The 16,094-nt window shown below is 44.1% G+C and overlaps 1 protein-coding gene across 3 annotated transcripts; it reads left to right on the top strand.

The window, feature by feature from the left end:
• Positions 1–2,610: 2,610 nt before the first annotated feature.
• foxj1b (forkhead box J1b) lies at positions 2,611–7,885 on the top strand. Of its 3 annotated transcripts, none has more exons than XM_071463022.1 (3): positions 2,611–3,593; positions 3,849–4,461; positions 5,215–7,885. In XM_071463022.1, the coding sequence occupies exons 2-3, from the start codon at positions 3,874–3,876 to the stop codon at positions 6,109–6,111; spliced, it is 1,485 nt and encodes a 494-aa protein (XP_071319123.1). In that variant the 5' UTR covers positions 2,611–3,593; positions 3,849–3,873; the 3' UTR covers positions 6,112–7,885. The 3 variants fall into 3 exon arrangements, with proteins under 3 accessions (XP_071319123.1, XP_071319122.1, XP_071319121.1); XM_071463021.1 differs by having other exon boundaries at positions 3,794–4,461; XM_071463020.1 differs by having other exon boundaries at positions 2,611–4,461.
• The last annotated feature ends 8,209 nt before the right edge of the window (positions 7,886–16,094 follow it).

Below are 16,094 nucleotides of genomic sequence, written 5' to 3'. Positions count from 1 at the left end.
GACAGCCGGCAGCCATGGGTGCACATTCAAAAGCGCTGTGTCTACGCTGCGTACTTATTCTCATAAAACCGCCTCTGTGTGTGTGTGTCCTATCAGTGCTGCTATTTATCTGCACACATCAGTGCGGACTGCGGTGGCACTACAACCCTCTCTCATCCCCATTTCTCCTTTGTTGTAGCAACAAAGTGAGCATACGCTTTCATGGATGCATTGCATCATTGCATTGAGGGTTGCTCAAGCTACAGTGGGTTAGACACTGTGAGATATTGGGTTTTAAAATGAAACCAGGTTACAATGGGGAATATAATTTATTATGCCTTTCAACTCCCAGTGTAATCCAGATCGCCGATACGACGCATATCAACGATGTAGCTACCCCGTAACTAAAATATACCGAAACTGATAAGCATATAATGAGAATCGTTAAACAAAATAGGGGAAATTATTCTTTTAATGCCAGTCGGCAGTCTATGTGATAAAAAAAAAAAGATGAGAATAAAGCCATTTGTGGCATCTTAAACAAAGGTGGTACTTCAAATACAATGACAATAAAACAGAGTTACAATGAGATTCTAATTCTTGAAATATACCCACTTGATTGATCATATTTGGGAATATCCTGTTGCCATCAACCACCTTGCTTTTCCTTTTACAAATACTTGAGTGGATGGTCAGTAAATGTATATCTAGGTTTCTAAAGCATCAGTTTTGGAGCAGGCTGTGTGTAAAATTAGCCCTCATGTAGCTCAGAATTGTGGGTAACTGCAAACTGTAAACATTCTTTTATGAATGACATGTTTGTAGCAGCTGTGGGTGAGAGGGTGGAGGAAAGACTGGAAAGAGAGACACCTGCTGGTGAAATAAACAGCATCCACTGTAGGCCTAACAATGAGTGAATTTGAGGTCACTCACATCCATAGTAATAAAATCATATTTTTACATTACTGAATAACTTGGAGGTTTCACAATACACATTTATTTTCTAGTGGGACCTTTGATACAATCTAGTTCTATGTTACTCACAGCCAGTGTTATTCATGCACACTTATCCATTGATTTAATACACTTTCAATCAAAACAAGGCAGGTAATATTAGTTTTTGTTGTTGTTTTTTTTTTTTTCTTGTTTTTTTTATCATGCTTTATTTAACTGCATTTACTTGCCTTAAGTTATTCAAAATTTTATCTGCTAATTTGTAGTGCTGTGCAATGAAGCAAATACCACTATCTCTAAATACAGAGGCCAAAAAAAACATTAAATATACAATCTCTCAGGGGAGAATTCAGGACGTATCCCGGCTCTTGAAGAGTTGTCTAAATATGTTGTTGTGGTCATCGGTTGGTCCTCTACCTTTCCCCAAAAATATATTTGTGAGCTTCACAGTTTGGCAAAGGACATAAATTAAGGGACTTTCTGAATTAAAACCCTTGTAAAGGTTAACAGTGCTATTAACAAGAAATACATTGTGGTGTATCAGTCCTCAGCACCCTCTTTCAACCCATTAGATGTACTGTAGCCATACTGTATGTGTGCTTAGTTCCTGCTGGAGGACAGCGTGAAGCCTGGCAACAATAAGAACAGCTGTTCAAACATTTACCCGTCTCACCAGCAAACCCTTTGTCAAGAAGCAGAACAAACCTGGAGACATTTTAAAAATCAAGCCTCCTTGACGGGACGCAACAGCTGGCCTGACATATCCCGGCTCTTGAAGTGTTGCAGCGTTCTCATCCCTCCCGGTGCCCCACACTGAGTGCCAGCCCTTGTCAGCCACCGCGCTCCAGATCTTTAACCTCAGCAGATGTATTGATAAAATCTGTTTGGGGAGGAAGAGAGATGGCTGGCAATGCACACTGTATGAAATTTCCCCAGGTTTTAGGAGCAAGTTCCATCATTAATGCATGTGGGCCGTGGCTCCTGTAAAGTCATCCCACAGCCACAGTGTTTCAGTATGCCACGCTTGACTTACACCAGATGTGGGATTTGTTTCTGACATGGTTTTCAGTGACTGGGGCCTTTTGAAGACAGTGTCACTTGTCAAATGGTCCAAACAACATGAAGTTGCAATATGTAATCTGAGCCAGATTATAGTGGCAGCATATCAGAAATGAGACGGACAGGTTTGGGTATTAATCAAGTTTCACAAGATTTTAGGAGACACAGTAGCAGTAGTCTAATTAAAGAGTTTTTATATTCATAAACACGACAGGTCTTCGGATACAGTACACATTCCATGTCTGCACAGGATGTTAAAGTAACCGTCGATTGCAGTGGTTGCATCTTGGTGAGACTGGTCAAACTGCCTGATCTATGACATTTGCAGTGAAAACATAAACTCCCCGCTGCACCGTCAGCACTATGCATGGCGGGCTTCACCCCTTGTATGAAAAGCAGTATGGTGGACAAGGCCAGTACAAAGAGTGCTGGCTTCACAGCTGACATTCAGCCTGGATGGATCCTACGGCCTGCTGCGGTGCACCCCTACAGGAAACAATCAGTGCTTCCTCATGATCGTAGGGAATCCATACCCACCGGTCATTCCAAGTAAAAGTGCCATGATGGGTTCTCTGGTGTAGCTGCTAGTGCAGTACTGATCCACTGGATGGCAGTGTTTCCTCACGATTCCCGTTAACTCTACCTCTGCAAGACACAGGCTCTGCAACGTCGGGATGGAGTGTGTTGAACCGGTGTAGAATATGACATATGACCGCCTGATGAAGGTTGGATGGATGTGTCTGTGAATGACCATCCCTTTGTGCTCACTCTCTATTAAAAAAAAAACGTTTAGTTACTTCCCCTGTGCTTGAGGAGGATAAGAGGATCAGTCTGGACAAAAAACACGAGCAGGTCATGCACAATACTATAGATAAAATATTTAGAAATTCAATTAGCCATTTTTTTTCCTCCCCCCAACAATATCTCCAATACTGTCAAACCATGGTAAACACGGGCTTCAGCTATCAGTAAAAGTGGGCTGCTTTTCTCGCAGGTGCAAAAGTGCGCTACGGGGCGGGATCCGTGGCGCGTCTTTTTCCGCGCCAGCGAGGGGGGTGGTGGTCTGTGAGGTCACATTTCACACCAAGACGGAGATTAAAGCCACAGAGATGAGAAACTGGCTGGTCCTATTGTAGCCTGGTGTGTGTACGGTGCACTCACAGAGAGAGAGAGAGAGAGAGAGAGAGAGAGAGAGAGAGAGACTTCAAGTGAAACCTGGAGAAGCAGAGATAGCCAGCCAATCAGAAAATCCCCCCCCCCCCCCCCCCCCCAGGCGTTTAAAGGGATGGTGGGCAGTCTCTCGGGCTTTAAGAGCGACTTATTTTACAACCTCCAGATATCCCCGCGTCCTGACCTCCCGCAGACACTCGCACAGCCCGGTTTGCCTGAGTCGACATGAATCTGTCCTGAGTGGCGTTTCTCTTGGTCCCCCGCCCCCCCCCCGCCCCACATATGAGCCCCTGCTGGATGCTCCTCGCCCTCCCCCCGCCGCACTTGTTGCGCAGAGACTGGATGCGCCGCTGAGCCCTTGGAGAGGAGAGGCAGGGACGGACTGCAACAGGTGCACACAGAGCATCTCCTCCACAGAGCCTGCACCGGAGGTAGGGAGGTCACGCATCATCTGGCAGCTTATGGGCTGAATATATGATTTGTTTTGGATCTTTTGACCAAACAAACATCTATCCGTGGGGATTTATTGAGGGATGATTTAGATTTATTTAATTAAATGCGTTTTTGTTTTTATACTTTGTTTTGTTTTTTTTTTGTTTTGTTTTGTTTGTTTTCCCCCTTTGGCTTCAAGATAAAACAAAACTTTAAATGCTGATCTGAATCCGTGGTCCTTTGGTCGTCTTCAGCCCTCACCGCGCGTACAGAGCCAGGATGCCGGTCCTGACAAGCCCCGACATCGCGAACAAGTTTAAGGAGAAATGGCTGGCGGTCTACCCGGAGGATCAGGTCACCGGGTCCGACTCTGCCCCCCTTGACGACAGTCTCACCAGCCTCCACTGGCTCCAGAATTTCTCCATCCTCAGCGCGGATCCGGAGCGACCCAACGGCGCTGGACCGGGCTGTCCGTCCTCCCAGCAGCACCTGTTTCTCAAGCGGCTCGGCTTCCCCAGAGGAGGCACCGACTCCCCGTCCAGCCCCCCGGCCGGGGACACGGCCGCTACCGGGATGCCTCTGTACCTCGGGAGCCCCGTTACCTCCGGCAGTGACTCCACGGCGGCACCGCGGTTTACCAGTTGCGCACATCCTGCATCCGGCTACCCACAGATCCCCATCCAGGCCAGCCCGCCGGCTGAGGTCGACTACAAAACCAACCCTAAAGTCAAACCGCCCTATTCGTACGCCTCTCTCATCTGCATGGCCATGCAGGCCAGCAAGCAGCCCAAAGTGACTCTGTCCACCATCTACAACTGGATAACGGAGAATTTCTGCTACTACAGACATGCGGAGCCCAGCTGGCAGGTAACCGAGACCGGATAACTCTCCTTCTATTATTGATGAGCCAGATAAATGGCGAGGTGAGGGAGGGAAGGCTGAGCAATTGACTCCAGTGTCACCACCAGACACCAAGTCTTTAGACTACAGGGCATCAAACAAGGGCTTTTCTCTGTCAGTGTAGGAAAACACCAATCATCAAATGTAGTGAAGGAAATCATTTTAAAAAATCCTCTCTCTATCTCTCTGTTACTCTCTCTCTCTCTCTCTCTCTCTCCAGGATTAGTGTCTAGTTTCTTCCTTTCATGATTTCCATGGAAAGTGTTTTTTAATGCAAGAGTCTGAAATTTCCATCTTCCAAGAGAGTGCTGGTGCAGGGTTTTTGTCTGAGGGGAATGGTGATGGTGTGGAGAAAGCACTCTAATGTGTGTGTGTGTGTGTTTGTGCCTGAATGTGTGTTAATGAGGGCTCCTGAGAGAGATGGCAGCTAAGCACAGCTGATCATGTTTGAAACGCACAGAGCTGCCTGTTACTAGAAAGCCTCATTAGGTACATTTGCTTTCCTATACAAACAACAACAATACCCCCCCCCCAACACCACCACACACACACACACACACACACACACACACATACGTACACACCTCCTCTCTCATTCTTTCTTCCTACCTCCCTTTCAAAGACAAACTGGCATTTTCAGTTGTTGCATGGCTAACTGTGCTCAGAGCCACTGGGATCATGTTAAATATCCTTTTTTTTTTTTTTTTGTCTTTGTCACAGAACTCGATTCGCCACAACTTGTCCCTCAACAAGTGTTTCAAGAAGGTCCCCAGACAAAAAGACGAGCCAGGGAAAGGAGGCTTCTGGCAGATCGATCCTCAGTACGCTGACATGTTTGTCAACGGCATCTTCAAACGCAGGAGGATGTCTGCCAACCACTACAACAGCAGCAACAGCGGCGGCGGCGGCGGCGGCAGCAGCACACATAGACAGAGCAAACCTGTTCAGGGTTATCACAGCACCCAAAATGGCTGCCCTTACCAAGAGGTGGGCGGCAAACGGAAGCATCTGCCCTCTAAAAACAGCAACAAGGCGATGAGGGTGACTGAGTCCCCTCTATTAGCGACAGAAGCCCACAAAGCAGACATCCTGAGGGGGGACTTTGACCTGGCGTCCGTGTTCGATGACGTTCTCAGCGGGAACTGTAGCACCTTCGAGGATTTGGACATCAACACGGCGCTAAGCTCCCTTGGCTGCGAGATGGAGGTTTCCATGCAGGGGAGGCAGCACTCAGCAGGACTCGGGAGGTGGTGTGGGGGAGGGGACCTGATGGGTCAGAGCCAGCACCTGAGCCACCATCAGTCCTACGGTTACATGGACTTGAGCGCTGCTTCCATGGAGTGCGCTGTCAATATGGGAGAGCTCCATGTGCCGCAGCAGCATCCTCAGCAGCTGGACCAGGATCAGCTGCTCCAGAGCCACCACCACCACCTGCAGCAGTTCGACGAGCCCTCCACGCTGTTCCCGGAGCAGCCTGAGGAGGCGATGCTGCAGCCCTGGGAGGAAATCAAAGAGGAGGCGCAGGCAATTCCTCTCACGCTGGATCAGGGCTTCGGCCTGTGCGAGGGCTTCTTCACAGAGATGCAGCCATGGGAGCGAGTGGAGGCCTACCTGTGACCTTTGACCCCAAAACCTCATTGACTTCTAATAATTTACACCTATTGATCTTAACATCTCTGATTGCTGGTCCAACTCCATATTACCCCAAAAGGATAACACTGGCAACAGAGCTGCAGCAAGGTTGCTTCTGCATTTCCTCCAATCATCCTGCAATACACTGCATCCGTAATTTATTTTTTGGAATATTTACCTGTTCTTGTGGTTAAAATACAAACACAATCATGTCAAACCTATCTTGAACTTGAACTACAAAAACCCAGCTAACAAAGATGCCCTTCATAAAAAAGAAACTGATCTGACTATAACATTTGCTGGGTAACACGATTAGGGACTACTTCCTGGCACAGACCCACATTTCTTCCTGAGCATGTCAGGTGATTGACAGAAAGCAGAGCTGGTACATCAGGCACAAATGAAATGACAAAACAACAGAGTAACTTAGATAAACCAAATTAAAGTTTCATGCGGACTGAGCAGGATTATCTCACTCTGTCAAATGGCTTCTTCACGAGGAAGAAAAACGACGAAAAGCTTAGCTGTGTGCACAAAAGAGGACATCCTTTAAGTTGGATTTTTTTTTTTTTTTTTGGAACTGTAAGAGCTTGAATATGAGGAGGCTGGTGATAAGAGAATGTGTTCAAATGAGTGCTGAAGTGGACTGAACTGTAAGCTACAGCCATTCGTTCCCAGTGACAGAAGGAAAGAAAACCCATCAGCCCTCCTTCAAAGCACTCTCCACAAACAAGCACTGTCACAGTGGGTCTCAGAAGACGAACAGGATATCTATTTTGCTACATTAGCATTTAACATTTTTTACTAACATGCAGTAAAATCAGCCATTCATCTCAACTGTCTGCTGTGTTGTGTGATGATGAAAGATGAAGCTATCAAGAGCAGGATGGACACAAGAAAACTTTAAATTCATAGTCTGAGATTAGAAATCAGTCACTTATGACATTGTTATATAGTTGATTTAATATATATTCACTAAAGTATATAGCATGAAGCTGGGCAGGAACATTTGCCATTTGTCTACAGTAACGTATTGCAAAGCAAAAAGAGGAGCCGAACTGAAATTGAGTCATGAAATCGAACATTATGCACTTTGATAGGCAGCAGTTTTAGGAAAGCAAGACGGCTTTTATTTCAGGATGTTTAGTTTTATTTTTTATGGTATTAAAATGGCAACATTTTTTCTGAAGTTTACTGACCATAATGAAAATGATGCATATATGCTGTAATCGTCCATATCAGTTTCTTTTTGAACAATGAACTCAACACTGCAATAAGTTTTATTTGCTTATACTCTTATACTGTTTTTCTTTCCAGATGTATACAGAAGTAAGTGGGCATTTGTTGATTATATTTTCGCCAAATTTGTTGATAAGGAATATGCAGTTCACCTGTGTTTCTGTGTTGATTAATAAGAGAGTTGTGCTTTCTGTCACTGGGTGATGGATTTCTTTTTGTCCCTTATTGATTACTTTGGTGTATGTCTTTTTTTATTTGTATGGTTTGTTTTCATAAATCTGAATTTCAAATTATGTATGAGAATAATAACTGCTGGTTTGTGGTGACAAATGACAAGGAGATACAAAAATTCAACTCTTAAAGGCCAGATTTTCTTATTGTATCATATTGATCAGGTTTGATATGGACTCTTTAATCTTACCATGTTATTTTCATTTGTACTTTTTTTAAGCTGTTTAAAAATGCAATCATGCCTTGATGCAATAAATGGTGTCAATTAAAGAAAGACCAGTAACACAAACACGTATCCTTCACTTGTCGTTGTGAAATATCAGAGGTTAAAATACATACACATGATGGATCTATATTTCAGGTCAGGATTATTGTTTGGGTTATAGGTGTGTGTGTGTGTGTGCAGTCAAGAGATAAAAGATCAATCAGGGTTTATCATTAATCAGCACAGACAGTTCTGAACTCGCTTGGCATTTTTAAACATACAGGGGTAGATATACACCCGTTAAAAAAAAAAAGTAAGACAGTACATCAGACATTATTAGCAAAGCCTGCCAAAGCCTGTAGCATTAAATGTCAGAGACGTTTGTCTTCAACTCTATGATCATTATTCAGAATCATAATTGTACCTGAGGTCAGAGGGGTTTTTAGACCAAGTGTGAAGAGGAGAAAAGGTTAAAAATGAGATGGAAGGAAAATGCGATATGACTTAAAAAAAAAAAAAAGAAAAGAAAAGAAAAACGAAATAATGGTATTCATTTAAGGAGCATTTCTCACTTTTCATCAATTTGCTACAAATATTTTAACAAAGACAAAAAAGTGAACAAGACAAAGAGGCTACAGCCATGCTAGCAGCTCTATAAGCTGTACTTAGTCACAGCAGTGCTTTGAGCTACATGCTAACAATAGCATGCTAACACGAACAATGAAAATACTAACGTGCTGATGTTTAGCAAGTAAAGTATTTAGCCTACCCTGTTCACCATTTTAATTTAGCGTAATGGCATGCTAACCTAAGCCTAAATACAATTGCTAGGGGTAAAAAGCTAATGTATAGGCTATAAACGGACTGCACCGCAGCGTCATGACTTCAGCGTCACCACTAACTTCCAACCAGATTTTGTGATCTTACCTGAGTGATACTTACTGATAGTTTGCAAAAGCCCAAGTACGAACACAGCGGCGCTATGAAGGCGGACTGTTGAGTATATCGGTTTTCAAATACGGCATGATGACATTTAACATCCCAGAGTCTGACAACCTCTGTAGTCTCATTTAGCCACTTGTTAGCAACCGTCCTTACACAGAAGCTTACAGATATCTCGACTGATATATTTTATGTTGTAGAATAAAACGTGAAAATGTCTTGAGCTTGTGTTAACCACAGATCTCTTTTCAGCCATCTAAACAGAAACCCATTCAAACCAACCCATAGACTTCGGAAATTTCACGGCAATCCACCCATCAATTTTCAAAATATTTCAGTCTAGACTAAAGTCATGACCGGGCTCAGAGACCAACAGTGCCAACCCTGGAGCCACACTGCTAGGACAGCTGTAAATAACCTAGAGAAGTATATAAAAATAGGTATAAAAGCAAAAGGGTTAAGGGTTTAAAGAAATGGAATAGATAAATAAATAAATATCAGATCAGACAAGAAGGATACAGCAAACCACTCCCTAATCGACACTTTTCTCAACTCCACCTTGTGCAAAATATATATATACATCTTTAAAAATCAATACGCATGTGTTATATAGGATTAACAGTGTTTATTTACAGAATGTGTAGAGTTTGAGGCCATGCGTCCACCTGTGTGGCAACCTCACCATGTTAACCCTGCATCTATCAGAGCATTCTCTACAAAACAGACAGGTCTTGTAGCTGTTCTAAAATGCCTTCACAACCTAGCGCCACATCTCATGTCAACCTTTTCCAGGATTTTCATTGCATGCCCTGTATGTAAAATGTGCTTTTCCACCTCAAATCTCTTTTTAATTGAAACTGTTGGAGGAAAAAGGGAGAAATGCGGCTTATCCCCGTCCCTCTGGCTCTTGGCCCCCAGTGCCGTCAGGTCATGTGTAGAAATCTCCAGGAATGGGTGGAATAACTCAGATTCCTTGAAACAGCAGGGACTACAGCCAGATTCGAGGGCGAGGCGTGTGACCACTGACCACCCTGCACGGAAAAAATCACTCCAGCTGTTAGGGAGGCTGGTCCTGTCGCAGCTACAGGCCACTCTATACCAGTTCTAGGGCCTAGACAGGTCACCTCTGTTAGCAGCTTCCTCTCCAGAGTTGGAGAAGAAACATCAGCTTCACTATCACTGTCAAGTTGAAGGTTAAAGAGCCATTTCACTCAAATGTGTGTGCGTGTGTGCGCGCGCATTGTGTGAACTTTCACATTTGTCTCTGTTTGTCTGCGACCGTGTGCACATTTGCTTGTGTGTGGTTACATTATAAGCCCATAATGTTTGTGTTGGGCCACAGGTTTCTTTGTCTGTACTCACGCTGATGTGTGCGCTGCCCGCTGAGCGTGTGTGTACACGGCTGCGATCGGAGCCCCGTGGTGGCCCAGATAACACTATCTCTGTGGAGCCAGAGCCCCGCGGTTCTATTCAGCGTGGTGGATGAGAGGCTGGGAGTGCCCAGCACGCGGACCTGCTCAAAGAAGGAGGAACAAGCTGGGCTGTCACTGTAGGCGAACCTGGCTTATAATGCTTTATAACCTCCTCCTTGGTGCCCCTCTGGGAGGCTCTGCATCAGTCTCTGTGTGTGTTAGCTTGGGAGGGTTACACAGAGGAGGGCAAAAGCAGAAAAGAAGATGGTGTGCTCTGTCTTTTATTGCCATCATGGCACCCTCTGGACCGCTCCTGATTAGAGTCAGGCATAAACAGGGTCAACCAGCTTTGCTAAAGAAGCACCCCTCCCAGCGTGACATACACACAGGGTTCCACTCCCCATTTATTGGGGATAGCCACAGAGCTATTCTTTACGGGGCAGAACAGATAGGAGACACATGATGGGGGGCTCTCACTAATTAGATCCGTCATTGTGGCACAAAGAAAAAAGTGGCAGTGGACAAACGCCCTAAGCCTGTTTTATAGCCCCCGAGGAACCCCTGAGTGTCTGTGATTACATGTGCAGGTTAAGTGTTAGATCACGCTGATGAATGGAATTTCCTCAGTGGTGCAGGAAAGCAAGGAATCACACACATATATCAAAAAAAGACCTCCAGTTGGAGTCACCTTCACTTCTCTGAACCGGCGGGAAATTGTCATCCATCTCTGGTTTCCAACCCCTCATCACATATTGATAAGGGAAAAAGACTGGGATGATATTCAGTGGACAGACCATCCAATAATGCCTCTCCAGACTGGTCTGACAGGAGAGGAGGGACTTAGGCGTGAAATACAGGAAATACACGTGAATAGTCTTTCCAGGAGACTGCTGTTTATGCATGAAATGCTAATAAGGTTTCCATTTAGATTGCCTGTTCCATTTTGAAAGGAACTGCGGATGGTAAATTAGAATAAAAGGACTGCAGTGTAGTGCGGTGAAGGGGGTTTTCTTTCATTTACAGAGATTAGGGTTTTACCTACTTGCCCAAGTGGTCAAAGTGCGCACATGGTAATGTTTGCATACAATAAGAACAGGATCATTACTATAAGAACTGAACGTTTCTTGGCATTATCCCTCATCAAAAGCCTCATTGGTGGTGAAGGCCTTTATTCCTCCAAATGTGGTAAAGACTAATGAAGACCAGATATCCAATTTGCCAAAGCACCATGACCCCACACAGAAACCCTCCAGATTTTGTATCAGTTTTGATGTGCTAATTTTATTTATTCAGCTCATGTCGTGCAGACAAATGCGGGGTGCAAATGAGTGCACACACAACTGCACACAAACAGATGGCAATTACAATTATATATAGGCTATATTTAAGGCAAAAGAAGCTGTATTCACCCTTATTACATTCACATGTATTGTGTCTCTTTTTCTTTTTCCTGCCCTGTAGCTCTCTGCCTGTTTCTATCTCTCCAGAGATGGTGCTAAAACATGTGGAATATATACCCAAGATTGGACATTTGCTGCAGGGTGCAGCAACATCATAAACCATTTCCATTACATCTGTTCTGGTCCTGAGTGCTCTGAGTGCTTTTCCCTTGACCTTTACAATTTTCTTGTACTTCTTGGCCTGCTTCTCAGTTACAGTGTCGCTGCCGCTCTGGATGAGTGAGGTTATCTTCGTGGAGAACCTTCTCAGTACAGCATGTCGTCCACTGCAGAGTGCACTACACGTCTCCAATGGCATCACTCAGTAAGTCAAAGGGATCACTTGACTGTCAACAGTGGCTACTCCTGTGTACTTCTGCTTTGTGTCGGTGTTGTGAACTGAATTTCCTCTGGGAAGATGATGGGTGTCATATGTCCTATTGTTTCCCATTAGTGCTTAACATCTGATATATTCACGTATACTACTTTATTATATGGTATTGTGTTTTCAGCACACTGTATCTACTATTGCATTGCACCAGAGCGTGTTAGGTGTGTCAAATCACATGAAACTCAGTTTCATTGTTTAATTTAATTAGATTTATTATCAACTTATTGTGGAATGGTAAGGTGTTTTGTATTGCTTCAAATTGTAATGCACGTGTCTAGATCTAACTGACTCATATCATCACTTTTATACTGTCTTGCTTAGCATTTAGTGAACTCATCCTGCTCTTCCTTTTTCCAAAGTAGATGTAAGTGGACATCAGTATAACCCCAGTGAACTATAATGCTGCAGGCTGCTGTGAGGTAGTTATCTATTGTCAGTGTATTTTAGAGTTAAGAGAAGCAGCCAGGAGCACCGGCACAGAAGCTGAGAGATGTGCTGCTGTGGATGGGCTCCACTTTTAACCACTTTTAAAAATCCCCACAGAATATATATTAATTGTACGCTTTATTTTGATTATAGGCACTATCTTTCCTTTGAACTAAAGTTGTGAAGCGTTGAACTACATATTACTACGCACAATCGCAACTACATCACGCACTGTATTACTCCACAGATCAGTTGTGTGTAGTGTAGTTGCGCTTGTGCGTAGGAATACGGTTCACAAAATGTAGTTCCAAAGGAAAGGGCTGTTTGACAGCAAGCTATGAAAATATTCAAAATAAAGCACATTTAAAATGATATTAGCTTTTTTTTTTCTGTGGTTCAAATACGTTTTTGTAGATGGCCCTGTCCACAGCAGCACATCGCTCAGCTTCTGTGCCGGTATTCCCAGCTGCCTCTCCAAACTTGGAGCGCGTTGATCTGAATCTACTGCAGGTAATACACTGACTATAGATAACTACCTCACACAACCCCATGTTAAACTATCACTTTAAGGCAACAGTGAAGACCTGCTCACAACAGAAAGTGGCAAAGAAGAATGTTTTAACTCCAACGATCATGATGGTTCTATTGAAATCAATTAATTCAATGTTTCAAATGCTGGCGTGTAATTATACATTCTCCATTTCCTGGAAAATGAAGCGTTCCAAATTTTCATGATAAAATTGTCTAAATTGTATTGGACAAATAATAAAGCAACCTGTGTGTATCAGCATATACAGTGTGTGTGTGTGTGTTCTTTTGGCTTGTTTTTGTGTGTGCGTACATGTGCATCTTGGCATCCACCATTCAGTCCCTGAAAGACATTCTTGCCCCGTGCCTTCGGTCTCTGTGGTCGCATGGAGCGGCTGATTGTCCCACCGGCAGACAGGAGGAGGGCACACAGCTGCCACACATGCACACAAAACACACTTCGACGCGCGCAGTACAGAGACAATCCTACACACAGACTAAAAGGTGTCGCAGATGACTCAGGCTCACGGACACAACTGCCTGGACCCTCACATGGTCAAACGCTCTCACACACTCATGCCCACACATGGAGGGCTAGCCAGAGGGCAGCGTGTCAGGAGGGTGAGCAGGGACGAGGGTGTAGAAAGCGAGCCAGGACGGCGCTGGAGCTCTGCCACTCACACAGCGTCAGTCTCGGTGCCAAGGAGCAGAGCAGAAAACAAGTCTGGACCAACCCTCTCTATCTGGCCTGCTGCGCTGCCTGGTTCTCAGCCAGAAAACTTCTGGTTCGAAGAACACATCGCTGCGCCACAATTTATCTGGCCAGGTTCAAGATACATTGTGTACGATGTGAGTGGCAGAATCAATTTATTTGTTTCTTACAGCTACTTATTTCAACGGTTTACTGTTAGTTCGCTATTTATCAATTGTCCGTTACTTTGATTCAGCTGTCTCACCCATTAATCCAAGTATTTTAGCTATTTCAACCAATTTATCCATCACTTATAGCTATTTCAATGGTTTAGCCTTTAATTTTAGATAATTACTTTATTACCTAACCTTTTTCCATCACTTTAGCTAATTATGTAAATGTTTATCCATAACTTTAATCTGAATATTGATAGTTTTGACCAGCTATTTCCCCCATTTATCCATTAATTTAAGCAAATTATTTTAACATTTAACACTACATTTTACCCATTACTAATGGCTAATTAATTTTTCTGGACTCTCATTAGTAAGGTTTGCTATTGCTACATAGCCGGCGTTAGAAAGCTGTCTCCGGAGGTGGAAAACAACGCGAATGTTAACTCTTGTCTCTATCACGTCTTTTCTTCTACTGCAGTTAGGACGCTAACCAGCTAGCCCGAGCCCGTCTCGTCACTTTCCGATAGCAGATCCTTCCAGACTGCAATCTTCCCTGAAGACGTGGCGCTGCTCAGAGGGAGCATTATAACCTCTTGTATATAAAGACAACAATGGCTGAAGCTCTGGTCAAGCGATAATCACCGTCATCTGCTCCCAGCGAGAGACCCTGTTTGGCAGCAGAGAAAACTTAGAGGTAGCCCCTTTAAAACTGACTCAGTTCATGTCTATTTTCCCCCAAAAGACAAATATGTTGGCACATATCTTGGTTTAACCACAAAGTTAGAATAAATCAAAATGCTCTCTGCTTTCAGCTATCAGCTAAACCTTGCAGTGAAAAGTCTTTTACTATTTCATCATCAGCATTTGATTTTTTTTTCCCCCCACGAGGCCACTTCTGTGGTACAGAGAGACTGAGAAAGTCAAGGAGATGTGCTGAAAAGGAAAGAAACAAAAAATAAGGCAGACAAAAGACGCCAGACGTTTGTGCTTCATTTATGCATCAACTATCACGTCTGTTTAAATGTATGTGACACATGAATATGTGCATCCAGCCGTGCATGTGTGTCTTTGACAGCAGTACGAGGTGGTGCAGGTGTGTGTCCTTCCACCCCCACCTACTATCCAGGACCTCTTGAAGCCACTAGACTGCCTCCACCATCCCCTCCTCCAGACACACACACACACACACACACACACACACACACACTGTTCTTCCATTCTTCTCCCTGTGTCTGCGCACTGCTGAGGGCTCTTATTTGATTAGCTGCGATTGGCTTAGTGAAGCAGTGGAGCATTTGGCTCACCGGGGGAGCTGTACACAGCACACACACACTTTCTGCGGGGGTTCTCGGACAAAACACACACAAAGACTCATACAGGATGCATGCACTTAAGTACATTTCGGATCCAGCCTTTGCTCAAGATATCCCCAGCCCTGTCTCCTTCTTTTCTCTGTGCATTGAGACAATGAAGCAACAAATTTCACAACAGAAACATACAATTATATATAGTTGCATCACATATCACAGCACTTCTGCCTGAATTTATCATTACAGAGACAACAAAAGCCAAATATTCATCTCCACACATGTGAACTGACATGTGTGGGTCCCAGGCTTTGCTCTAAACAGTTTGTGACTCACTGGCATCTGTTTACTGACCATGACCTCATCCCCAGGAAATCACCTCTGATTACATAAGGATGACTGCAGCACGACACCCTATCTACTAACCAACAACCCTTCAATAATGAATGCAGGGCCAATGTGCTGGTGAGGATGCGTGTCTGTGGAAGGTGTGTGCAAAAGACACAATGCAAACACTGGCTGTCATTGTGTCAATGTCAGCCTCCCTAGGCCTTTGTCTCCTCTTCATTCATCAGGGAAGATGCGGACAGTGACAGAACAGTTATGATGACGGTGGCAGAGAGCACAAACGCGCTGCTCCGAAATCTCCAACAGGTGTTTACTTTGGTAAAGATGAATGCAATATCATATGTTTCACACCATTTTCCAACTCATTCCACCATTTAGTAACCCCTTAAGCCCTGGGTGGAAGCATCTGCGTTTGTTATGTCTCTCCATTCATCTGTTGAGGTTTTTCCTTTATTGTAACCCACTTCATCATAGAAGCATGAAAAATAATCACCCAGGGATGTCTTTAAAGGGGAACATCAGTGATTTTACACACCTGTTTGCAGGTGTCGCATATCTGAAAAAAGTTATATGTAGAGAGAGCTGTGTGAAATTTGTCGGTTGGGTTGGAAGAAGTATGAAAATGACAGCTGC

Source organism: Trachinotus anak, unplaced genomic scaffold, assembly GCF_046630095.1.
Source record: "Trachinotus anak isolate AG129_WGS33_773 ecotype Australia unplaced genomic scaffold, CSIRO_AGI_Tana_v1 ptg000025l, whole genome shotgun sequence".
Classification (NCBI taxonomy): domain Eukaryota; kingdom Metazoa; phylum Chordata; class Actinopteri; order Carangiformes; family Carangidae; genus Trachinotus; species Trachinotus anak.
Note: the sequence above shows the minus strand (reverse complement) of the source record. Positions and strands in the feature narration are given on the sequence as shown.

What these genes read in the sequence shown, in the direction of transcription:
- foxj1b (XM_071463022.1), top strand. Translation starts at nt 3,874, where the DNA reads ATGCCGGTCCTGACAAGCCCCGACATCGCGAACAAGTTTAAGGAGAAA. An exon ending in ATGCGGAGCCCAGCTGGCAG is followed by an intron (nt 4,462 to 5,214) that starts GTAACCGAGACC and finishes TCTTTGTCACAG; the next exon opens with AACTCGATTCGCCACAACTT.